At 45.7% G+C, this 27441-nt stretch overlaps 1 protein-coding gene across 3 annotated transcripts in view; it reads left to right on the forward strand.

The window, feature by feature from the left end:
• slc6a11b (solute carrier family 6 member 11b) overlaps positions 1-27441 on the forward strand; it is a 62167-nt gene that overhangs the window by 7230 nt on the left and 27496 nt on the right. For all 3 annotated transcript variants that reach the window (XR_013194800.1, XM_077202622.1, XM_077202623.1), the window contains 2 exons: positions 14962-15096; positions 20035-20138. Coding sequence is in view for 2 of the 3 variants with exons in the window: in XM_077202622.1 (XP_077058737.1) it covers positions 14962-15096; positions 20035-20138 (239 nt within the window). In the remaining variant the exon portion in view is untranslated. The remainder of the gene's footprint in view (positions 1-14961; positions 15097-20034; positions 20139-27441) is intronic.

Raw genomic sequence — 27441 nt, forward strand, 5'->3', positions numbered from 1 at the left:
GAAACTAAGCCAATCTCTGATGACGTAATGTGTGACGGCATACAAGCGGAAGCTATAAAGGACGCCGGCACACATGAGATGTCAGCTTCTGTGATGAAGCAAGCGCTCCCAGGCAGGGGAAGGCGTGGCGAAGGGACGCAGGCCTCGTTCCCTTTCTCAGGGAACAAGGGTTACAGTCGTAAACCGAGGACGTTCCCTTTCGAGGGAACTCGGACTGCGTCGAATGACACTTTGGGGGAACGAGTACCCACTGTAGGAGCCATACATTGGGTTTGCATAGTCCTTTGTGATATTTCTCTTTTCATCTATACTGTTGTGTATGTGCACGCGCGGTGTGACGTCATTTGTAACTATGGCACCGTGAGGGGGTGTGGTGTGTATATATTAGCGTGTGTGTTCACCTGTGGGCAGGGCAGGTTGTTTGGAGCATGGCTGCAGGGTGAGCATGGGGAAAAACTTTCTTTTGACCATCACTAAAGGCAATGCCGTTACTACCACTATTATCTGTTACTATGCGTTGTTTGATGTAGCTTCACTCGGTTGATGGAATGCATCTACAAAGTAAGTTATTGGTGTTTGTTCTTTCTGCTGGTGAAACGAAGTAATAAAGATAACATCAGATGTAATGCTTCAGTGTGACGCGTCTTCAGTATAATCTCCTCGTGTCTTAGCCTGCTGCGGCTTTTTATAGTTTTTTGGAGTATATGCCGCTATATTATGTCAAAAGAAAGTTTTACGAAGCGCAGATTCAAACGTATTGTTGGTTAACGTTGGAGGTTTGATATCGTTCAATGTTGTATGATAGACGTGAACGAGCATTTGTCTCGTGTAAAACTTATTTCATTCACAAATGTTCTGTTATTATAGATGGTTATTTTTGTTTACTAGCCATTTGTATTTGAAAAGTATACTGTAAACAATGTGGATGGCTGGTCAGAAAATGAAAGAATTCCCTGCTAGGCTCAGCGGTACTCTCACATAAGGTGATCGTACTGGTTTGTTTATTACCCCCTTTGTAGTATTTTGGTCCGTGCGTCAAGCGGGTGAAGCATTGCGCTTGGGAGTGCCGCCGTAGTTCTCGTCCTAAGACGGTTAGTCTGGTTCAAGACTATCGGTATAGAGGTACATAAATACCCACCGCTAGTACGCACAGAAGACTAGGGTTGAGTTTAGCTTAGCTTTCGTGGATAAGTTAGAGGGAAACCAAGACCAATGCATCGCATTTTGTTTCTGAGTGGAAATTTAATTCAAGTGTGCTGTTTAAGTGTCATTAGCAGATATTTTTTGTGGATTATCTTGTAGATAAAATGGAGTTGAGTGATACCAGGTTGAATAAGAAAAGGGAAGTATCATTGACAGCTAAGGCTTTTGAAAATAAATTGGGAAAGCTCCAAGAAGAACGTCAAGCAAAAGAAAGAAAGATTAAAGGTGCAATTAGAGAGATTAAAGACCTAATGCAAAGTGCTAATAGTGCTGAAGATATACAATCACACCTTGAAAATATATCAAGCCTGTTTAAAGATGCAAGTCAACTTCATGGTGTTTTGGTTTCTATGCTCCCACCTGAAGAACAGGAAAAACAAAAAGCTTGGTTTGACAGCGTTGAAGAACATAAAACCGCTTTTGTTGAAGAGACAAATAAATGGCTGTTGAATGCGCCAGACATACCTGTAGAGGGCGTTAATGCCCCATGTTTACGATCTACCGTTTCCAATGCAAATGAGGCACATATATCTAAAATTATGGAAAATACAGTAGAAGATGATATTAGGCCAAGTTATAGCATTTCTAATGTGTCAGTGAGGTCAAAGAAATGCAGTACGGTGGTGAGTAAATCTATGTCTACTGCATCATCAGCTAGAATAAGGGCTGAGGCTGAGACCGCTGCTCTTCAGGCTCGCCAAAGGCTGCTGAGTCAGAAGCATGCCTTGGAAGAACAGCAGGAATTGTTGAGGAGAAAGAAGGAGGAGTTCGATCTGGACATGGAGCTAGCAGCATCTATGGCTAGAGTAAGTGTGTTCAAGGCTTCAGAAGTATCTTGTGCGTCTCATGGATTGGTGAGATCAGATGGGATGAATTCCTATCTTAAAAGAGGAGTAGGAAGACAGCTAAGTCAGAACGCCACAGCATTTGTGCCTGAGTTTAGTGGTCAATCATCGGCTGTGAAGGAGTTAGAGACTGTGGAGGAACCTTTGATTCCAGGTTATGTTGCTGTGAGGCCTAAGACACACAACAAAATTGGGCTGCATGCTGTTGTGACCAGAGACGATACATCCACTTTATCTTTTCATCCTGCTGTCACAGATAATGCTGGTCTCCTCACTCTATCAGAGGGTGCTTTTCATCCACCAGTTACTCACCTTAAATATAAAGCTGCACCTGTAACTGTGAATAATCCTGATCGTCGTTTTATCACAGTTTTGGAAAGGCAAAATCAAATTACGTCTTTATTGGTTGATCAACAGTCACTTTTTCTGTTACCCAAGCAAGACTTACAAGTTTTCGACGGAGATCCACTGGAGTATCAAACCTTCATAAGAGGATTTGAACACAACATAGAAGGGAGAATACAAAGTCAAAAGGACTGTTTGTATTACCTTGAGCAGTATACAAGAGGTCACCCCAGGGATTTGGTTCGAACCTGTCAACATCTGCCCCTGTCTCATGGATACACTAAGGCAAAGTCATTACTTCAGGAACATTTTGGCGATCCATTCAAAGTGGCCTCCGCTTATATGGAGAAGGTGCTTTCTTGGCCGATGGTTAAAGCTGAGGATATCAAGGCTTTACAGGCCTACAGTCTAATGTTACAGGAATGTTGCAACTTCATGGGGACCGCCGTAAGTGATCTGAATGTAACTACAAATATGCAAATTATTGTGAGAAAGCTGCCTTATAAGCTGAGGGATCATTGGAGAAGTGTGGTTGGTGATATTCAGGAGAAGTTTCGTCGTAGAGCTACATTTTTGGACATAGTGGAGTTTGTTTAGAGATAAGTTAAGATAGCGAGTGATCCTCTCTTTGGAAATATTCAAGATACACCTGCGACAGGAAGAAAATAATTAAAAATGGTCAAGCCTCAAACTGGTTCAAAGGCTAGAGTCAGTAGCTTTGCCACTGCTGTAGCACCTGCTGAGAAGAAAATGGAGTCTGTGAATAGAAGAGAGAAGAATTCACCAATGAAAGCTTGTTTGTTTTGTGGAGCTGGACATTCTTTGGACGTTTGTCCTCTTTTGGATAAAAGGACTCAAGATGAAAAAATGTCTTTTTTGAAGGAGAACCGTATGTGCTTTGGATGCCTGTGCGTTGGGCACATGAGTAAGGATTGCAGAAAACGACTGATATGTAGAATATGCAATTATAGACATCCTACGTTGTTGCATATCCACCCCAAAGCTAAACAAAAGAGTTTGACTCAGGCCATCGGTGGCTTGGAAATGACCAGAGAAGGTGCTATGGTATCTGTTCAGTCCAGTGGTTTGACTGGGGCTGGTGGACAGGACTGCACGCTCTCTATTTTGCCTGTTCATTTGAGATCCAAGAGAGGGCAAGAGACTTTTGTCACGTATGCGTTTTTGGATCCAGGGAGTACTTCTTCGTTTTGTAGAGAGCGACTCATGAATCGGCTTAATCTTAAAGGAAAGAAACTGGGAATCCTCCTTGGAACTATGGGACAAGAAAAAGTGGTGGACAGTTATAAGCTGTCAGACTTGGAAGTAGCCGGATTAGTTTCGGACAACTTTTGTGGCCTGCCTGAGGTTTTTACTCAGAAGAGTATGCCTGTTCATCGAGGTAATATTCCATGCTCGAAAGACCTCCAAAGATGGTCGCATCTGAGAGATATAAAAATGCCAGAAATCGATGCTGATATAGACCTTCTGATCGGCAATAACATCCCTAAAGCTTTGGAACCATGGGAAGTGATTCGTGCAGCGAACGGAGGCCCTTATGCAATTAAGACCATTCTGGGTTGGACCATGAACGGTCCGCCCCGAGGAGATAATCAGATCAGTAATCAGTATTTGCAGCCCGACATCACGGTTAATCGCATCTCTGTGGCAAGGCTTGTGAGCTCTGGGAAAAGCAACTGAAGATGGATTTTCCTGAAAATCTGCAGGATGAACAATCTGGTCTGTCGAGAGAGGATAAGCGTTTCATTGAGTTAGTTTCCGAATCTGCCAAGCTCATTGATGGTCATTACAGTATTGGTTTGCCGGTAAGACAATAGTACCTAAACATGCCTAACAACAAACCAGTTGCAGAACAGCGTGCATTGAGTCTTAAAAGGCGCTTGAATAAAGATCCATCTTTTTGCTCAGACTACATTGCATTTATGTCCAAAATGTTGACTGATTCGTCGTGATGGAAGAGTGTGGTATTTACCTCACCATGGGGTGTATCATCCTGAGAAGAAAAAACTGCGGGTAGTTTATGATTGTGGGGTCACATTCCAGGGGACATCTCTGAATTCACAGTTGTTTCAAGGAACAGATCTCACAAATTTGTTGGTGGGAGTCCTCACAAGATTCCGCAAAGAACCTGTGGTGCTTATGGCAGATATAGAGGCCATGTTCCATCAGGTCAGGGTTCCGGCTGAAGACTCTGACTTGTTGAGATTTCTGTGGTGGCCCGATGGAGATTGCAGTCAGGAGTTAGTGGAGTACAGAATGATGGTGCATTTGTTCGGTGCTACTTCCTCTCCTAGTTGCGCTTGTTTTGCTTTGAGAAAGTGTGCTGAAGACAATCAAAACTGCTTCAGTTCTACGACAGTTAACACCATCCTACACCATTTCTATGTTGATGATTGTTTAGTGTCTGTTGGCTCTGAAGAGGAAGCGGCATCTTTATGTCAAGAGCTTAGTGCCTTATGTGCTGAAGGTGGGTTTAAGCTCACAAAATGGATTAGTAATCGGTGTGTCGAATGTGATTCATTTAAGTTTAAAATCATACTTAAAACTCACCCAATCACAAGAAGAGGAATCCTGTCCATGGTTAGTTCGATGTATGACCCTCTTGGTTTCGTAACCCCTGTCGTTTTATCGGCCAAAAAAATCATCCAAGACCTTGGCAGGAGACGTTTGGGATGGGATGATCCTTTGCCGTCTTCTGTTGTCAAAGAATGGATTGCTTGGCTGGAAGACCTTCATGACTTTGAGAATTGGGAGGTCAGTAGGTGTATAAAACCTGTGGACTGTGGTCGTCTTGTTTCTGCTCAGCTACACCACTTTGCAGACGCAAGTGAGGAAGGGTTTGGGACTGTGACTTAGTTGTTGCTCCATGACAATAATGGACAAACTCACAGTGCATTTGTAATGGGAAAGGCACGTGTAGCTCCTCTTAAATCTGTCACTATTCCTCGGATGGAGCTGACTGTCGCGGTGGTGGCTAGCAGGATGGACAAGTTGTGGAGGAAGGAGCTGCAAATGGACCTTGAAGAGTCGGTCTTTTGGACCGACAGCACTTCTGTTTTGAAATACATAAAAAATGAGACGTCTACTGTAGATTTAAGATCTTCATAGCAAACAGAGTGTCTGAAATATTGAAGACGTCTAACGTATCGCAGTGGAGGTACGTTAATACATCAAACAACCCTGCGGATATAGCTTCCAGAGGTGTTAAAGTTCAGTCATTTTTAAAGACTGATGCATGGCTCTGACTTTCTTCATGAGCCTGAGGACAGGTGGCCCGAAAATCCTAAGACCTTGGAAAGCTCTCTCTCTGGAGACCCAGAGGTCAAAGTTGTGGCGGTGAACGCTGCTCAAGTTGAGCAGGTTAGTCCGGTGGAGAAACTCATTGGTTACTTTTCCTCCTGGTTCCGTCTTAAGAGGGCAGTTGGTTGGCTTCTCAAGTTTAAGACCTTGCTCCTATCCTTGGTGCGACATCGAAAGCTGCTGAGAGAAAAACTTTCTAATTTAGATCTAAGTACTGATCAGCTGGAGAAAAGGTTACAGGTTCAGATGGAAGGTGTTAAGGCTCAAGTACCAAAGGATGTTTTATCCATGGAGGATATGGTCATGGCAGAGTTAAATATCATCCGTTTCTGTAAAAAAAATAAGGTTTTCGGAGGAACTGTCTTATTTGAAGAAAGGAGAGTGTGTAAGGACAAGTCATCTCTACAAGCTCAACCCAATACTGGATGGTGATCTCATTAGGGTTGGAGGACGGCCAAGTAGAGCAGCAATGCCACTTGAAGTGAAACATCCAGTCATACTGGCTAAAGATCAACACATTTCTAATCTCATCCTTGCTCTTGTGCATCAAGAAACGGGCCATGGTGGATGAAACCACATGCTTTCTCATTTACGTCAGAAGTTTTGGATTCCTGGTGCCTGTGTTGCCATCAGAAAGTTTCTGACTAAATGTGTTTTCTGTCGTAAACTGTCTGCTTCACCTGGACAACAGAAAATGGCTGATCTTCCTCACAACAGAATAACTCCTGATGAGCCTCCTTTCAGTCGAGTTGGTTTGGACTGTTTTGGACCATTTGAAGTTAAACGTGGAAGAAATGTGATCAAGAGGTATGGGCTCATTTTTACATGCTTGGCAATACGGGCTATACACCTTGAAGTTCTTTCGTCTTTAGACACGGACTCCTTCATTAATGGTTTCAGAAGGTTTATAGCGAGACGTGGTCAAGTCCTGGAAATTTGTTCAGACAACGGTACTAATTTTGTGGGTGCGGAACGTGAATTGAGGCAGGCTATTGAGAATCTGAATCATAACCTCATAAATGATGTACTGTTGCAAAAGGGTCTCAAATGGGTTTTCAATCCCCCAACAGCATCACACGCTGGAGGTGCTTGGGAAAGATTAATTTGGTCAGTTCATAGAGTGCTTAACTCGGTCTTTAAGATTCAGATCCTTGACGAAGAAAGCTTGGCAACGGTATTTTGTGAGGCTGAAGCGATTGTTAACAGTCGTCCAATAACGAAATTATCTACAGATCCTCAAGATTTGGAGGCATTGACTCCTAATCATCTGCTTTTGCTTAAATCACAGCCGTTATTGCCTCCAGGATTGTTCAAGGAGGAGGATGTCTATTCTCGTCGTCGCTGGAGACAGGTTCAGTATATGTCGGATTTGTTCTGGAAGCGCTGGGTAAAGGAGTACCTTCCTGGACTTCAGGAGTGCCAGAAGTGGAATTCCATAAAAAGAAACTTTGTTTCAGGAGATCTGGTGGTGCTAGTGGATGATATGGCACCTCGCAATACTTGGATTACAGGAAGAATTGTAGATACTGTTCTAGACAAAAATGGACTGGTACGAAGTTTATGGACTAAGACTAAAACTAGCTATCTGAATAGACCAATAACCAAAGTCTGCCTTCTGCAGGAAGCAGAAGGGCAGTGAAGATCTTATACAGTTTGAATGAACTTTGTTATTTTTGGACCTTAATGGACTAATAGTTCATTCTTCATATTCTGATTGGTGTCTGTCTCCCACAGGGTAATGGTGGTGGTTAATTATTACTATGAAATAATTTGGGGCTGGAATGTAGGAGCCATACATTGGGTTTGCATAGTCTTTTGTGATATTTCTCTTTCAATCTATACTGTTATGTATGTGCACGCGCGGTGTGACGTCGTTTGTAACTATGGTACCGTGAGGGGGTGTGGTGTGTATATATTAGCGTGTTTGTTCACCTGTGGTCAGGGCAGGTTGTTTGGAGCATGGCTGCAGGGTGAGCATTGGGAAAAACTTTCTTTTGACCGTCACTAATGGCAATGACGTTACTACCACTATTATCTGTTACTATGTGCTGTTTGATGTATCTTCACTCGATTGACGGAATGCATCTACAAAGTAAGGGATTGGTGTTTGTTCTTTCTGCTGGTGAAACGAAGTAATAAAGATAACATCAGATGTAATGCTTCAGTGTGACGTGTCTTCAGTATAATCTCATCGTGCCTTATCTGCTGCGGCTTTTTATAGTTTTTTGGAGTATATCCTGCTACACCCACTATGCCACAACGCGCCCTGCCTGTCCTAGTGTGAAGCTGCTCACAGGCACACTTAGGACGAGGGCACGAGAGTGCCAGGCGTAGACGGGATGTCCAGACTGTAAAACCTAATAAAGGTGTGGGGGGGGGGGGCCCATCCTGCTGCATCGCAGACCTCTTGGATTGGGACCCCGAGAGGAGGGCTCTAGAGGACGCCATGCCTCTGGTTGAATGAGCCCTCACGGCCAAAGGTGAAGGCAGATTGCGCACCTGGTAGGCCAAGGAAATAGCATGGAAAATCCAGTTGCTGATGGTCTGTTTGGAGAGCGGGAAGACCCTACTTGGGCGACCCAAAACACACCAGCAACTAGTCTGACTTCCGCCATGAAGAGGACCTCTGAATGTAAATTTTTAGTGCTCTGACAGGGCATAGCAGATGAAGTCTCTCCTCATCCGCCGTCACGTGAGGTGGAGGATGAAAAGCCTACAGGCACCTTAGGCAAATAGCCCGGCCTAGGATATAGGATGGCTTTAATGTCGCCTGGAGCAAACTCCAGGCTATCAGCCTACCAGCTCTCGAGCAAACTCCAGGCACCCGTTAGATATAGAGAGCGCCTGGAGATCTCCTACTCTCCTCAGAGAAGTAATGGCCAACAGAAAAAACACCTTCAGGGAAAGGTTCTTGGCCTCAGCCGACTCCAGTGGTTCGAAGGGGGCCTCGGCCAGCCCTTCGAGAACCACTGCCAGGTCCCATGTGGGAACCCTGGTACGAGCCGCAGGTCTCATCCTCCAAGCCCCAGGGAGGAAACGTACAACCAACTGCTGTCTCCCCAGAGGCCCATCACCCAGAGGAGCGTGGAAAGCCGCAATGGCAGGCACGTACACCTTGAGTGTGGACGGGGTAAGACCCGCTGAAAAGCGATCTTGGAGGAACTCCAGAACTGAAGCCACTGGGCAGTTAACTGGATCCACCTCACACTCTCTACACCAATTGGCAAAGACATTCCACTTTAAGCCGTACAATTTCCTCGTGGAGGGAGCTCTAGAGCTGAGTATTGTCTCCACTACTCCAGCTGATAGGCCTCAGGGGGCAGACCCACAGCTTCCATAACTCGGGCCGAGGGTGAAATATTGAGCCCTCTGCCTGTGTCATTAGGTCCCTCCTGAGTCCCTCTAAAACTACCGGGAGCAGAGCGATCGGGGGAAGTGCATACAGACGCAGCCTCGGCCACGTCTGCACCATGGCATCCAACCCCAGCGGGGCTGGGTGAGTGAGGGAAAACCACAGTGGACAGTGGGTCGTCTCTCGAGATGCGAATAGGTCCACTTCCACTGGGCCGAACCTCTGAGATATTGACTCCACCACCTCGGGGTGGAGTCTCCATTCCCTGGGCCTCAGCCCCTGTCTCGACAGGATGTCTGCTCCCTGATTTTGACTCCCTGGGATGTATGTTGCTCTTAGAGATAACAGTTTCCCCTGGGACCCCAGGAGGATCTGATGCGCCAGTCTGCAAAGAGGGCGAGACCTCAGACCCCCCTGATGGTTTATATAGGGCACTACCGACATATTGTCTGACCTCAGAAGGACATGATGACCTTTGAGGTCCGGCAGGAAGCCCCTCAGAGCTCGGAACACCGCCAACATCTCCAGGCAGTTTATGTGCCAGGAGGAATGATGGTCCTGCCATAGGCCTGTCGTAAAGCGGCCGTCCATGACCGCGCCTCAGCCCGAGAGGGAGGCGTCTGTCGAAATGGTTTTCAGGCGACATGACGCTCCCAACACTGGACCCTGGGACAGAAACCAAGCTTTTTTCCACATAGATAGGGAACGAAGGCATCTGTGCATAACCCTGAACATGCGGAAACGGGTTCCCCTTCGGGGAGAACACCTTGGTTTTCAACCACCACTGGAGGGCCCTCATGTGCAGCAGGCCAAATGGAATAATGTTGGACGCTGCTGCCATGAGCCTCAACACTCTTTGAAAATGTTTCACAGTAATGGCTTGGACTAGCTTTATCCTGGACACTGTGGCCAGAATGGGCTCGATTCGTGCAGGAGACAATCGTGCCGGCATCGTGACCGAGTCCCACACCACTCCCAGGAACGTGGTTCTCTGGGCTGGTGTCAACACGCTCTTTTTCGTGTTGAGTCTCAACCCCAGGCTTTGAATGTGGGCGAGGACGACATCTCGATGCCGAACCGCCAGCTCTTGTGACTGGGCCAAAATCAGCCAGTCGTCGATATAATTGAGCACCCTGATGCCCTGGAGCCTCAGCGGTGCTAGAGCTGCATCCATACATTTGGTAAATGTGCGTGGGGAGAGAGCTAGGCCGGAGGGAAGAACCCGATATTGGTACGCTTTGCCCCCGAAAGCGAACCTCAGGAACTTCCTGTGAGATGGAAGGATGGATATGTGGAAGTATGTGTCCTTTAGATCTATCGTGACAAACCAATCCTCGGATTGAATTTGACTCACAATGATGGGAATAGTGAGCATCTTGAACCTGAATCTCCTCAAAGAACGATTCAAGTGTCTGAGATCTAATATTGGACGCAACCCCCATCCTTTTTGGGATCTATAAAGTAGCGGCTGTAAAACCCAGACTCCCTGTCCAGTGGAGGAATACGTTCTATAGCCACCTTTATCAGCAGGGAGTTTACTTCCTGTTCCAATACCCGACCCTGCACTGGGTCGACTGCAGTCCAGACCACCCCGTTGAACCTTGGTGGGCTTAATCCGAAATGAAGCCTTTACCCCTTTTGAATAGTGCGCAGGGCCCAAGGCGAAATATTCGTGAGATTTTTCCACGTATCGAAATATTTTACCAAAGGAACCAGGCTCTCAAGCCTGGCTTCGGGTACCAATCGGGATTCGTTCTCGACCCCCTGAAGCGAATTTCCGGCAGGGCTCGACCGAAAACGATTCTCGATGTGATGACGCGAAAGCTGCCTGTCCGCAAGCCTGTGGGGCGGACAGTGCAGGCAGCGTTCGCTGGAAACCGATGTGTCCTGAAACGTGCTCGACGGTGGGAAAGCAGCATCGATTTCCTGCGGGCTCCGCGGAGGAGGCGACCTCAATCGCTCCACCACGGGTGGGGCCCTCCCGCAGAGATCCTAGACTGGCTAGGACCTCTTTGAGGAAGCCTTTTTAGCCTTCAGGTCGCCCTGTTTAAGCTGAGGCTTCACCTGAGAGCGCCGTCTATGCCCCCAAGCTCCTTGAGGAGGGGCTCTAGAAGCGGTACTCTCTTTTTGTGCCTCTCTGTAGGCTGAGGAGCTGGAGGATGGCTGCGGCTGCCCACTGGGGCCAGGCTTCTTTAGTTTTGAGCGGCGAGGGTGGTATTGTCTGATGGCTGCAGACTGCTTTCTCGCCTCCTGAAACCTGTCGACGACGGTGTTGACGGCGTCGCCGAACAGGCCAGAAGGCGAAATTGGGGCATCAAGGTCTTTTTCCTTAATGCCCGATAAATTCAACCATAAATGTCTCTCCGAGACCATGATTGCCGCAATGGAATGGCCGATAGCTCGGGCCGTTTCTTTGGTGACTCGGATCATCGGGAGTTGGACCCTCGCCCTCATCAATATCCCTTAGAAGGTCGGCCTGGTACGCTTGGAGAACTGCCATGGTATGCAGACTCACACCAGCCCGACCGGCAGCCATATAAGCACTGCCCACTAAGGAATATGTATCTCTGCAGGGCTTAGTGGGCAGCACCGGGGTTTTTAGGGACGATGCCGACTCAGGAGATAAATAAGTGGCCATAGGTTGTTCCACCGAAGGCATCGTCCCTTAGCCGTTCTCTCGCGCCCCCATGATGTTACTATAATTTAATATTGGGGGGTTGGACACGCGAAAAGTGTGTGGTCTGTTCCAAGATTTACACAACTCGTTGTGTAAATCAGGGAAGAACGGCAAACCCCGGTGACGAGGCTGTTCTCTGTGCTGCAGGAAGCGCCAATGAAAAGAAAGTTGGACGAGCGCTTCCTGCAGCACAGAGAACAGCCTCGTTACCAGGGTTTGCCTTTCATGTGGCCAACTAAGATTTAATTTGGCCACTGCACGAGAAACAACCTCCACCAGCTCCTCATATACGGGGACATGGGGTGGCGAGTCATCCCGAAAATCCCCGCCTTTGATGCTGAGCACATATGCTTCCTCGGAAGCAGACAGCTCGAACATCGTGTTCTCCACTCGCTCGGAAGAAGCCTCGGAGCGGGCGAACCTCGGAACGGGCAGAAGAATCCTGAGAATGTGCCTCAGCAGTCTCAGGATCCCCTGTCAGATCCATCTGCGAGCCCCATGAAGAGCGTCGCCGCGCCGCACCACGGAGCTCGCGAGCCTGGCCATCCTCATTAAAAATGGCCAGGCGGGAGCGCAGCACACGGATCGACAAAGCTTCGCAATCCTCGCAAGCAGCCCCCTTGAGAGCTGCCTGCGCGTGCTGCACTCCCAAACAATGCACACACAAACGATGTGTGTCCCCACCCGTAATATAGCGAGGGCAGGGATGCACACAACGTCTGAAACTTGCACTCGCCATTATAGATATAATCAGAGGCGCTACGCTGAGGGGCGTTCCCCCAAAGTGTCATTCGACGCAGTCAGAGAAAGGGAACTGTGCTGAGCACCTATCCACGGTTTTTACTTTGTTATTCCAAATATCTTTAGACCAGTACATAGTACCAACTATATGGAAAACATCAACTATTATACCTGTTCCTAAAATCAATAAACCATTAGAGCTTAGTGACTATCGGCCAATTGCACGGACCTCTTTGGTGTTTAAAAGCTTTGGAAGGCTTTTTAAAAGGTATTTAGTGTCAAAAACTCAATATATTGGATCATTTGCAATTTGCATATCAGTCAAGCAAGGGAGTGGATGATGTAATCTTAACATTGTTTCATATTGTTTACTCGCATCTTGAAGGTTCCAAAAATCACGTGAAAATCCTATTTGCTGACTTTTCCTCATCTTTTAATAATATATTGCCTTCTGTATTAGTTGAAAGATTAGCCAGAGAGTTTAACCTAGATTGAGGACTGATTCTGTGGTTGCGGGACTTTTTAAGAAACTGAGTACAGCGAATGAGTGTGCGTAGATCACTGTCGGAGAAACAAATTACTAATGTTGGATCCCCACAAGGTTGTGTTCTCTCACCCCTATTGTTGATATTGTACACAAACAACTGTATTAGTGCCCATTTAGGGAGATAGCTCATCAAATTTGCGGATGACACTGCATTCTCCTTCAGTGGGACGAGGACAGTCACGGACCTGTTTTAAATGAATGGGGGGGGGGGGGGGTTGATCCAGTAAAATTCTTAAATGAAAGGTAGTGTTGGTGCTTACTGAGTGGGTCTCAGTGATTTTTTAAATATATATATATATATATATATATATATATATATATGTATATGTATATGGTTGGTTCTTTGTGTGTATGCATGTTGAAACACAGGTTGAAACTAAAATTTCCCCATGGGGATAATAAAGTAAGAAAAAAAAAATCTTAATCTGATTTTCAAGCAGAAGGAACTGGATGAAATAATTTTTTGAATGTTACCAATCCACAATCTGACTTCTGACTTGTGATGCAGCCTGAAATTAAACTACACCAAGTTGCTTTGTTTGGCCAGAGGAGAACTGAGCTGACTTTAGCTGAACAAGTACACTTCTTTTTTTAGAGCTGCTTTACAGAGCTACAATTGAACTATGTTTGCATCATTATTTTCCAGATGATCACTCTAAAGCTGCTTTGAAACAATATGTATTGTATAAAGCACTATAAAAAACAAATGTAACTTGACTTAATAGAGTACGCATGATCGTAAATTGGAAAGCTGAAGTAAAAAGCAAGCATGCATTGAAAAGTGATTTCAATACCCCACATACTGAGGCTCCTTGATGCCCGCAAATGATAAACAATATAATTACCCAACTATATAATTGCGAGAGAACGTAAAAGCATTGAAATATATTTTTTCCTCCCATCTCATATTTTTTCCATTATGGGCTCCGTAGATATTGTCATTTCCTTTCCGAAGTATCGATATTACTATTATTAGTATTAGTATTCGGCTTTGGACACATCTTTATAAATGAGCTATATTATATTTTTTAGTGTAGCAGATATGTCAGTGCTGCAGTGTTCGAATGTAAATAAAGGTGTAATGAAATAGAAGCAACATTTGTTATTTTCACTTGATCAAGTGATAACTACTTTATATCATATAAAGTACTATAATGGTTCTTTATTATGTTTTTTTATTGTTGTCCATTTTGGAACGTGTCACATGTGGTCACTATAAACTGTTGTTGCATGGAAAGAGCTGCATGATGATTCTTAATGTATTATTTTTTTGTTTGTTTTTCTGTAAAAAACTATGTAATACAGATTTGGAAATACATGAAAGAATAAATGAGGACTAGAGTAGATTCACCGTCTTCCAAGATATGAACATGTGGTTGGTGCTAGCCTGGCATGCCAGACCTACATCAAGATGTTAGGTCTGGGAACTCTCCATTGACATGCCTCAATCCGAGGGGCGGGATAAACGGTTACCTTTCAAAATCCCTCTGCACGCAATAGGATAGCACTACAACCAACCAGAGCAACGAACGGTTGTGGATGAGTGAGTCCCATGAGTTTTTCCACCAGCGGAGCTAATTGATATATTAAGAGTGACGTTCTCTTAACTCCAAGTCCTCCAGAGTCGCGGCCAAAGCCGATTCGAAAGACCGCTGCATCTTCATTGTTTTCAAGTAGCAGGGAAATCACCTATGGAAATCACGCGGAACGTCATGAACTGTGCCGTCATTGTGTTAAGCCCGCCCGCCGACTCTATACACGATGTGATTGGCCCGACCAGTTTTTGGTTTTTCCAGCTCAAAAGCCTATGGAGAGTTGCTAGACCACACTGGCTGCGAAATAATTTTCGCTGCCGCTAGGGTGCGTCTAGATTTCTAGGCTAGGTTGGTGCAGCTCTACGACCTTTATTCATGCCCATGTTTTCCCTCTTCAGGTGGTGTACGTCACTGCAACCTTTCCTTATTTCATGCTGTTGATCCTTCTTATTCGAGGAATCACACTGCCAGGAGCTGCTAATGGAATAAAATTCTACCTTTACCCTGATATGTCTCGTCTGTCAGATCCTCAGGTATGAAAAATTGTATTCAATTTTATTCATTGTAACTGCACTTTAAATGGATTTAATACCCAGCTCTCTTTCTTTATAGTTAAATAGTCTTTATAGTTTATAGTTAAATACAAATTTTCAGGCACCTTCTTTAACAACAATCGACCAGGAGTGCTTTTCCCAAAAGCATCGTTAGCCAACTATGGTTGCAAGTTCCGCCGTTATCAGCAGTTCAACGAGTCGGTGTTTCCCGAAACCATCGTTGTGTGTTTGGAACGACAGATTTCGAACTGTGATTAGAAGAGTTTCTTGTTTGCATGACATGTGGACTCAATACATCCTGATCTTGAGCCAAATAAGCAAGCTGACATGCAGTACAATCTATATCTTTTATTTAGAATATATACAATGTAATTTAGTTTGCAAGAGATTTAAAGCGTCGGTTTTGAAGAGTGCGCATGTGTGATCAAGCTCTAGAACAAGACTAAGATTGAATCTGGAAATAAAGCAAAATAACTGAGATTTTTTTTAAATATTCCTCAAATGCATGTCTGTAATTTATAGCAAAACATCTCGCATTAATTCGATCTCAAACAGATTCATTAAAAGTTAGCCTACTCCACCCCGACGTGACGTCATAAACCAACGTCGTTTAACGACCAATTTGCGCCACTATGGTTTCGGGAAACAGTCGTGCCCAGCTAGTTGATTTCTTCAAAGATGCATCGTTTTACGGTAGTTAAGCAGCGAGTTACGTTGTTGTATGGGAAAAACACCCCAGTACGAGAATAGTGAATGGGAATTTCACCAGTTTCCAGATCAAATCCTTGAAATCTTTATTGTGTTTTTAGATAGGAATTACATCACACAGCTGAAACATTGAATAATTTCAGTTTCCATCAATTAAATACTTTCAGTTTTTATACTTCTCATTGTTCATTATCCTTCTACCATTGCTTTGGCAAAGCATCTGTCAATCGAACTAAATCTGGCAAATCTCTCCTTTATCAAATTAATTTATGAAAGAGAAATTCAGCCCCTGAAAACTTAATTTAGCTTAACGTATGACAGTGAAACCAGAGATGGATAGATTTAGTTCAGCTGGAGATATAAGTCACACAAGTATAAGTATTTTAAATGGCATTCATTTTACTATATTATGAGATGCTATAATGAATAGTTTACCAAAAACAAGATTTATCTTTCTAAATTAATTAATTAGTTAATTAAAAATAATAATAAAAAATATATATTTGATGATCTGAGCAGATATCTGAGACTAAAAAAGCTGCTTTTCGAGATCCAGATTCGACCAACCATCTCATGAAGCCAATCTCCTGTGAATAATTTCACCTTTCTTTAGACTGTTGTCTCAACTGTGACTCTTTTTGCTGATCCTTCTAAATGAGTGTAAAATCTGCCTTGTAAGGTGAATTGAGGTGTTTTTGTCCCAGTGGATGGTTAGCTTAAGCCATGGCTCAGGATATTCTCTTTTTGGTTAAAGTACAGTTAAAAAAAATCACCAGATTTTGGGCCCTTTCCAGAATCCAAATTTAATTTAATCCCTGCTTAAAGTTCTTAAATAGCGTCTAACAATTATTTACACTGTGCAAAGAAAAATACTGCCATTTTTATTACGGTAAATATTTTCCCTAGTCTAACAGAGATTTAGAATGACAGTTTGTTTTCCAAACCTAACTGAATTGATGAACATGAAGGAATCATTGGCAAGTTTTTCCGGAAGCAGGGATCTCTCAGGTTGGTGGGATTACAGGATGGCTAAACATCAGACATGTGTCATGCTCCACCGTTTCTTCATCCCAGTGAACAGAAAGCAGGACTGAAGGAATGTATGTGAAGTAGCTTCGATAGCCTGTCAGAGCGAGAGACATAAAGCCATGCAGTGAAAGAGAGAGGGTGATAAAGGGCTGCTGTTTGGCGATGGGGCTCCTTCGACACCAGTGTTTAATTAGCTTTCATGCCACACAATAAGAGCTCTGTTCACATTCTCTATGCTTCCTTGTTTTATTCACCATCACAATATCACCACGCAAATCAGTTTTCTGTGCCAGAGAGTTTACATTTCTGTTTGAAACTGCATGTTTAGAGAACTGAAATCTATACCTGATTTGGACAAAATCATCTTTTTTGGTGTTTTGTGATTTCTACAGTACTGTGGATGACAAATATCATCATTGAAAATGACTAATATTGTCATAAATTGCACTCAACTATATGCAAAAAACCAAACAACATGTCCGTGTTGGCATCTGTGTGATTTGGCTTGATTCTAAGTGAGAGATAAATTTGCGCCAAAGTACCATAGAGTTGGACGCAAAGCCTTTGACACAGAAGGGAGACATTTTATCCTTCTTTTTTACAGTTAATAAGTATTTTTTTACTGTCCTAACTAGTTGCATTTTATTAAATGCATTTAGCATTGTTTTTCCCCCTCATTGATGACTGTCTAGTATTAGAATTGGACTTAATAATGTTGGGTTAAAAATAACCCAACTATGGGGTGGTATAGCACCTTCCTGTGCACCTACCCCAACTGTGGGTTATTTTAACCCAATACATTAGATTAAAAGCCAATTGAGTTAGAAGTAACCCAAAAGTTAAGTTAACTGTTTTTTTTATCTATGCCATTATTTTAATAAATAAAATACACTTTGTTTTCAAATACAGATTGTTAATTTCTATAAAACAATAAACATGTCTCAAAAAATATATATTTAAATTATAAATATTGGGGAGTCTAGAATTTAATGTAAATTCACATAAGTGTGTACATAAATTCAAAATACACAATTGTACATACAACATACGTATTTAACCCAACCGCCGGGTTATTACTAGAAATTACCCAACGATTTTAAAAATGACCCAACATAGTGACCCAATATGTGTAACCCAACGGTTGGGTAAAAAAAAATCTGACTTTTTTTTTACTGTGTAATGAACGACAATTTGCGTTTTTTTTTGTTTTGTTTTTGTGGAAGATTTGGAAAAAATGACTAGAGACGAGTTTACAATCAAAATGTTTCTTTAGGATGCACTTCCTGGCTAAAACAAGACAAAACAAACCTCCAAATTAGCCACAACATCAATGAGCAGCTTTTAAAGAATGTAGCGGCGTGTCCAAGTAATGCCAAACCAGAGCATTCGCACCGGCCCAGTGTTAAACAGAAGAGACGTAAATGACTGGATGTTCTCGAAGGGAAGTTGCTCTGTGTTTGTAAGGTCAGAAGGGTTTCCCCGGTTACTCGCTGGAGGAAGCAAATACTGCCAGTTGTCAATTGTTTTCCCAGTAAAGGAGATTAGTGGCTCAATGGTTATGTGAGAGCGTTTTAAAGAGGTGCTGGCTCATTTTCCACCGACTCACATGGATCCCCTATGGCCACATGTTTACACTTCTCTCCCTCTATGGGGTAAAATAACTCTATTCAGAGAATCCGAGCGCTACGAGAACATTTTAGCCCGTTGCAGGTGTGAGAATCGTGCGTCAGAATCAGAAGCACGAGATTGAGATCTACTGTAAACAATAAGATTCTGCTTGACCGATTCACTGCCATTATATAGAGACAAGCAGAACACAAAGAAAATCATATGGCTTTAGAATAAGACCAGGGTGAGTGAATAATGACTTAACTTTCATTGTTGGGTGAACTATCCTATTAATCAGCTAATTAGCTATGTATTCCGTTTGAAAGGGTTAAAGTCGGCATAAAAAGGACGTTTCGCTGGTCTTTTTTTCTCTATTGTGCCGTATATCTCAGTGAAACGCTTAAGGAACAAGAACAAATGTGGGCGGGGCTTGATTTTGTCTGTCGGGAATTGATGGAATGGTTGGGTGGTTGTGGTTTGGAACTTATTCTGATACAAGATTACCAGAAACATGAATTTATAGCAATAATGATGATGTGCACTGATAAATCGTTTAGAATAAACACTGTAATATTTCATAAAATAAACAAAAAACAAACAAGAATTGTCCATTTTGATTTCATGGTGACTTTAACATGCACAAAATAAATTGATGGGTTGTAAGTGTCAGAAAGAACTGATTATTGATCATTATCACACGGCTCTGTGGAATACTTGATTCTAATTGGTCAATCGTGCCATCCAGAGGTATATTATTCCCAGATAACAACCGCTGAAAACAGAAACACAGGCTCATCTGGGTCACTGAAGTCAGCAGCGCTATACACTTGCTAGGAACGGGTTTTCTTGGTGGACGTTTTGCGTTAGTGAGCTAATAAAATATTACAACTCAATCAAATCAATATTTTGTGTACAGTTATTTAATTATGCCATCCAGTATCGTGGACTCGCTCTCTCTCGTTTCATACAAACTTAGCGGCTGCAATTTTATGACTATTGTTTTGTACACTGTTGGATATAAGACACAAACAGGTACAATTTTAAAACAGTTTAATCTGAAATCAATATTTCTTATCTAATAATAATAATTACAAATTAAAAATAATAATTATTTATGTGTTGAAATGCTTTGTAATAAGTGGTATGACTGTATACTGTATCTCTTAAATGTCCGTCTAGTTTGAACTTGACACTGAAACTGCTCTCTCCACGGAAGCTTTGCATTTAAAGACCTAATCAAATATCAATATTTTGTGTCTAATTATTTTCTTATGTGGCAAGTAGCCGTGTTCTTTGAGTTCTTAAAGTACAGGATAATGTACATCCAGCTGGTTGTTATCTCAGAATAAACCCCTTCAGGCTGATGCATCACCCTGTTGGGGGTTTATTCTGAAATAACAACCGGCTGAGTGTACATTATCCCTTACTTTAAGAACTCAGTCAATAACTGACCACATCTTCTCATTCAGAATACATGACACTAGAGCATATGTCTTAGGATCTTGTCTCCGTGCCAGTATAATGATGAATAAGAGCAGTTTTGGTCGTGTAATTAATCTGTAATTTACACAGGTGTGGGTGGATGCAGGCACTCAGATCTTCTTCTCGTATGCTATATGTCTGGGTTGTTTAACGGCTCTCGGCAGCTATAACAGCTACAACAACAACTGCTACAGGTGAGAGTCCGTCAAGTCAGTGTGTTTTGTCTAAACACTCTCTGTTTAGACTGTATCATCTGTCGTCAATCGTGTATCGATCAGCCTTGCTCTGGTTGCTATCATCCTACATTCTCTCTGCAAAACTGTTCAAGCTCACTCAGGTTATATGAAGATCTTTTACTTGTCCTCTCATAACTGCACTGAGATCTGGACTTGATCAACTTGGCTCTCATCAGACCACACATCCCGGTTGCTGAGATATGACACATTTAAAGGAGTTGTTCACCTCCGAATTAAAATTTCATGATAATTTACTCAGCCCCACATCATCCAAGATATTTATGTCTTTCTTTCTTCAGTTGAAAAGAAATTAAGGTTTTTTGAGGAAAACATTCCAGTATTTTTCTTTTTCAATGGGGTCTAATGGGTTGAAGGTCCAACTGTCAGTTTCAGTGCAGCTTCAATGGCTTTACAGTCTTATCTGGCAAAACCATCGGCCATTTTCAAAAAAAAAAAACATTTATGTACTTTTTAACCACAAATGCTCGTCTTGCATGTCAACAACTTCATACATTACGTAATCACGTTGGAAAGGTCAGGTGTGTTCCGGTTCAGAAATGCAGAGTAGTGTGAAAAATCTCATTTCTCCTCCAACTTCAAAATCGTCCGACATCATTGTTTTACCTTTTATTTTATTTTTTATTTGTTTTGTAAATGACGTTTGGCATCATCAATCATCACGTTCGCTTTGTAAACACTAGGTCGGTACTTCCGCCTATGTTACACGTGACCTTTCAACCTTGCAACGCAAGACGAGCATTTGTTGTTAAAAAGTATATAAATGTTTTGGTTTCTTTTGAAAATGGCCGATGGTTTGGCTAGATAAGACTCTTATTCCTCGGCTGGGATCGTGTACAGCCCTTCTCATAAACTTTCCCATAATGCTGTGACTAGTAAAGCATGTGAGCAACTGTCTGTTCTATCTCTCCTTCATTGGTTTTCTGGCTGCTTCCCTCCCCTTCTTCAGTCATTCAGATTTGGAAATTGTCTTGCATCCATCCATCGCTTGCCTTGTCTTTTTGTGTTCTGTTTTCTTCAAGTTCTGAAAAAAACTGACATCCATTGCAAAAAAACAACAACAACAATGATGTTCTTCCACAGTATTTTTTCTTGTTTTCTATTGTCTAGTTTACTATACTATTGGGATCTCAATTCGTCAGTCCAGTTCTGACGTAACATCGAACGTGACTGTCTGATGGGGAACGTCTCGGTTACGTATGTAACCCTCGTTCCCTGAGTAGAACGGAGACGTTACGTCGGATGACGACGAATGGGGTTTCGCTTAGAAAGCCTATCAACTTCGAGTATTACAAAACGAGCCAATGGCAAAGAAATGCCATGGGTCTGCGGAATTTGCATGACGTAACTCCGCCCGACCTCGTGGGTATAAAAGGAGGATGCCGGCAACAGGCAGATATGTGACCAGTCACGGAAACTAGGGACACAAGTCGGCTCTGGGGCATTTTGAGTTATTCATAGATTCTGAGAGTGTAATATCCAAGCTTTCCAACGATGTGTAACATGTGGAAATCTGATAATATTTGGAGAAGTTGTGGCCATTTTAAAGTAGGCACTTAAAAAAGCTCAAAGAGGAGAAAACGAGCTCTAAAAGATTGTGCAGTTCTCACCTGTCTCTGCTGCTGGGGGTGACAATAGGGCTCATTTACATCTCATTTAGATAAGCCATACCCCCTGTAAAGCTCCTCCATGTGCTTTACAGCTTTTTTTACACTTTGAATGAGTGCACTTCTGCCGCACTAGGCGAAAAACAATTGTGCTGCCCCTCTATTTGCAACGTACCAGCAACAACACACAAAGACCAATAATGCCATATAGCCTGCATATAACGCGAAACCAGCAACAACACATAAAGACCAATATGCCATATACATATAACGCAAAACCAGCAACAACACACAAATACCAATATGCCATATAGCCTGCATATAACGCAAAACCAGCAACAACACACAAAGGCCAATATGCCATATACATACAGTATAACGCAAAACCAGCAACAACACACAAAGACCAATATGCCATATACATATAACGCAAAACCAACAACAACAAACAAAGGCCAATAAGCCATAGGCCTACATATAGCGCAAATAGTACGCAACGCTCGTGTGCCCAAAATGTCAACAATATTAAAGTTTATGTAGGAGGCAAATGCCTGCTGGCATTTTTCTTTAAGCAGTCATTTCTGCAATTTTCCAAATAATCACATTTCACCTCCTCAAATTACTGTTGCAAATCTCTTTACACCACTTTCTTATGTGCGTATACACACACAAATGAAATGTCCGCAAGCACATTATATCATCAGCAGGTTCAGCATCTTAAATAACGACTAAAGAGCAAATGAAGCTTAACTTACATTTCAGAAACACGCACGGCAGGCCTTCATCGCAGCAGCAAAGGTCTTAACTGCATCCTCTATTTCGATTCTCCGTCACATATGAAACAGCCAGCCACCGCTGTCAGCGAGCCGAGCCGCCGTATTGAAGCACTGAGGGCGAGCGCGCTGCGCCCATACCTCCGGTTCAGTTTCCCGAGCCCACGAAGTGCGGCGAAAACATTTTCGGTGTAACTGCCAGACGGTTCATCTCGTCTGCGACAATCTTTGCGGCATCCATCTTCATTGAATTTTGATATCAGAGAGAGCTGGCCAGAGCACAGCATAATAAGTAGCCATGTGGTTGACTTGGAGGGCGGGGGCAAAAGCGCCGGGTTATTCAGTATGGAAGTACACACAGACAATGACACGCCACGCCCCTACTGCATGCTAGAATCTTCGAAAACAAGCCGATTTCAACCTCAAAATGTTAGCTTTTAAATATACCAATACTGCTATCTCAAACATGGAGAGGCTTCTTCGTGATTTCAATTAACAGATTCTCCAAAAAATTGAAAATCACCAATTTTGAAAAAAAACTCTTCTTTCTCATTTTGCTCGAAAGTTGTGCTGCCGACTTGTGTCCCTGGTTTCTGTGACGGGTCACATATGTTTCTTCGCTGAGGAGCCAAGACTGAGCTCAGGCGATCCCCGCGGTACAGCGGAAAGTGGCAGGCAGACGTAACGTCTCCGTTCCCTACTCAGGGAACGAGGGTTACATACGTAACCGAGACGTTCCCTTTCGTTGTCACTCCGAGTTACGTTGGATGACGACGAATGGGGTTACCAGTCTAATCACGCCACCTTCTCAGCTGTCTTCCAGTGCCCTGCGTAAATCTGAGATCCCTGTCGTGAGACTGGCACGGACGAAGGACTCCTATTTAGCACAGGAATACCAAGGTACACTGGGGAGCATGCACACGGGAGGCACCTAGCCGACGCACAGACAATAGACACTGGCGCCAACGTCAGGAGTGCTGGAGGAACTCAGGGCTTTCGGGGAAGCTCACCTGAGGAGAATATCGCACGTATCCAGTCCGTGGAGTGGAATGGCGAGCAAGCGAAGACACCTGTGCGGGTCCAGTACTAGCTGGTTGAAGCGAGTACATGAGAGGACACTGGCTCCACTCGGAAATTGTAGAATCTGGCGAATGTGTTAGGTGTCGCCCAGCCTGCAGCTCTGCAGATGTCTGTTAGCAAGGCGCCATGCGCTAGAGCCCAAGAGGATGCCACATTCCGGGTGGAGTGGGCAGTCACACCAAGGGGGCACGGTCGACCTTGCTGCTGGTATGCCAAAGCAATGGCGTCCACTATCCAGTGAGACAACCTTTGATTGGAGAGAGCCTTTCCCTTCAGCTTCCCACCATAACAGACAAAGAGCTGGTCTGAGGTCCTGAAACACTGCGTCCTGTCTACATAGGCGCGGAGGGCGCGTACTGGACAGAGCATTGTCAAGGCTGGGTCTGCCTCCTCCGGGGGCAGCGCTTGCAGGTTCACCACCTGGTCCCGGAAGGGAGTGGTAGGAACCTTGGGCACATATCCAGGCCGGGGTCTCAGGATCACGTGAGAGTAAGCCGGCCCAAATTCCAGGCACGCTTCGTCAACGGAGAATGCGTGCAGGTCCCCCACCCTCTTGATGGAGGCCAATGCAACCAGGAGAGCTGTCTTCATAGACAGGAACTTAAGCTCCACTGATTGCAACGGCTCAAAGGGAGCACTCCGCAGGGCAGTTAGAACCACTGGGAGGTCCCAAGAGGGAACGAGAGGAGGGTGAGGAGGATTCAGTCTCCTTGCTCCTCTCAGGAACCTGATGATCAGGTCGTGCCTTCCAACAGACTTACCTTCGACCGGGTCATGGAGTGCGGCAATAGCGGCAACATAGACTTTCAGGGTGGAGGGAGACAGCCTTCGCTCCAGCCTATCTTGAAGGAAGGAAAGCACGACACTAATCGAACATCCCCGGGGGTCTTCTCGGTGAGAAGAGCACCAGTTGACGAAGAGGTTCCACTTCAACGCATAGACGTGTCTCGTGGACGACGCTCTAGCGGAAGTGATGGTAGCCGCCACCGCTGGTGGTAGGGTACTCAAACCTGCCTCGTCCCGTCCAGGAGCCACACGTGGAGGTTCCAAAGATCGGGACGAGGGTGCCATAGGGTGCCCCGTCACTGAGAAAGGAGGTCCTTCCTCAGGGGAATCGGCCAAGGAGGTGCTGTCGCGAGGAGTACTAGTTCGGAGAACCAGGTCCGGGCGGGCCAGTATGGCGCGACCAGAATGACCTGCTCCTCGTCCTCCCTGACCTTGCGCAGGGTCTGCGCAAGAAGGCTCACTGGGGGAAACGCATATTTGCGGCCCCGCGGCCAGCTGTGCGCCAGTGCATCCGTGCCGAGCGTGCCCTCGGTCAGGGAATAATACAGGTCGCAATGGGTCGAGTCGTGAGAGTAGAACAGATCTATCTGTGCGTCCCCAAACTGGTCCCGAATCAGCTGAACCGACTGGGGATGGAGTCGCCAATCTCCCGGGAGGGGATGAAGCCGTGAGAGCTCGTCGGCTGCACATTTCAGGGCTCCGGGGATATAAATGGCATGAAGCGACCTCAGATGCTTCTGACTCCAAATGAGGAGGTGGCGGGTGAGTTGCGACATACGGCGGGAGCGTACCTTGATGGTTGATGTACGCTACAGTGGCGGTATTGTCTGAACGGACTAGTACGTGTTGGTTCTTGAGCACGGCCCGGAAGCGGCGCAAAGCAAGACGTACGGCCTGCAAATCGAGGCAATTGACGTGCCAGAGGCAGCGGGGTCCTGTCCGGGAGCCCTCGGCAGCACGTCCATTGCACATGGCACCCCAGCCCGTGGAGGAGGCATCTGTCGTTACAACGACGTGCCGCGAAGCTCGTTCCAGGGGCACTCCGGCCCGTAGAAAACTGAGGTCCGACCACGGGGTGAAGGTCTGACGGCAGGACGGAGTAACTGTTAGTCGGAAGGTGCCGTGTTGCCATGCCCACCTCGGGACTCGGTCGCGAAGCCAAAGCTGAAGCGGTCTCATATGAAGCAATCCGAGCGGCGTTGCCGCGGCTGCAGATGCCATATGCCCCAGGAGCCTCTGAAGAGTTTCAGTGGAACCGTACTCTTGCCCTCAAACTGTCTCAGGCACGTCAGCAGTGACTGCGCGCGCTCGCTCGTAAGCTACGCGGACATGGCGACCGAGTCGATATCCATACAGAGAAAAGAGATCCTCTGCACGGGGCAAAGTTTGCTCTTTTCCCAGTTTACCCGAAGGCCCAGACGAGCTAGGTGCCGGAGCACTAGGTCCCTGTGTTCGCATACCTGGTCTTGAGAGTGAGCTAGGATCAGCCAGTCGTCGATGTAGTTCAGGATGCGAACCCCGTGTTCCTGAAGGGGAACAAGGGCTGCCTCGACGACCTTCGTGAAGACGCGAGGAGACAGGGCTAGCCTGAAAGGGAGAACCACGTACTGGTATGCCTTCCCCTCGAAGGCAAACCGAAGAAACGGTTTGTGTCGAGGGAGAATGGAGACATGAAAGTAGGCGTCCTTCAGGTCGATTGCTGCAAACCAATCCTGGGGCCGCACACATTCGAAAATGCGTTTGGCAGTGAGCATATAGAACGGCAGCCTGTGAAGGGAACGGTTCAGCACACGCAGGTCCAGGATTGGCCGTAACCCACCGGTTTTCTTGGGGACAATGAAGTACGGGCTGTAGAAGCCGGTCCTCATCTCGGCCGGAGGGACGGTCTCGATCGCACCCTTCGCCAGCAGGGTGGAGATCTCTGCTCTCATGATAGGGGCGTTGCCACCGACCAAAGTGGAGCGGACTCCCCTGAAGCGGGGAGGAGACCGCGCGAACTGAATCGCGTAGCCGAGCCTGATCGTCCGTGCGACCCGTCTGGACAGGAGGGGAAGCTCTAGTCAGGCTCCCAAGAACTGTACCAGCAGGGTCATATGGACCACAGACTTCTCACCGATGCTGCAGCAGGGCGGAATGACTGGCCCGGACGTGGACGGCATAGCGGCCCGGTGTGGGGGCACAGTCATTAACCGCGCCCTGACAGAGGAGACCAGGGAAGGAAGAACGTTCCACGGGGGTCTGCTCTCCCAGGGGGCTGGCGACAGGGGCGGAAGAGAGTGGCACGGTCCGGGGACGGCGCGCACTGTCAACCGGCTCTGGGACAGAGGGGAATGAGGGGTGCACTGCTCGGGGGCGGCGCACCGTGTCGTCAGAGAACTCTGTGTGCTCAGGGATGGAAATGTTACTTCTTTCTTTAACCACATTAGGTTGCTGCCCACCCATGGGTGAGCAGCGGGGAGTGGAGAACAAAAGATTCTCCCCCGGCCCTCCACCGGGGGAAAGAGTGGTCCTGCTACCATCTCCTGAGAAGTAACCTTCAACGTCCTTGAGCAGCCCGTCTCAGGAGCGCCGCTTGGCCCGGCGTTTAGCGGGGGGCGGGGCTGGAGAGGGCTTGGGCGCCTTCTTACGGCTTCCTCCGCGACCGGGCCCGGGTGGAGGCTGCTGCTTGGGCCGGGCGGGAGGGGCGGGAGCCGCAGGAGGGCGCCCTCGGTGGCGAACAGACTGAGGGATCTGCCCGGTCGGCTGGGTGGAGGCAGCAGCGGGCCGTCGGGGCAGAATGTGCTTGATGGCCTCAGTCTGTTTCTGGGCGGTGGAGAACTGTTGGGCGAAGTCCTCCACCGCACCGCCGAATAGGCCGGCCGGGGGCATGGGGAAGTCGAGCAGGCGAGAGCGCTCAGCATCCCGCATGTCGGCCAGGTTCAGCCATAAGTGTCTCTCCTGGACCACAGCTGTGGACATCACCAGACCCAGGGAGCATGCGGTCACCTTCGTCGCCCG

The sequence above is a fragment of the Siphateles boraxobius genome, unplaced genomic scaffold (assembly GCF_051911475.1).
Source record: "Siphateles boraxobius isolate OS27281-9 unplaced genomic scaffold, OSU_SipBor_1 5, whole genome shotgun sequence".
Taxonomy (NCBI): domain Eukaryota; kingdom Metazoa; phylum Chordata; class Actinopteri; order Cypriniformes; family Leuciscidae; genus Siphateles; species Siphateles boraxobius.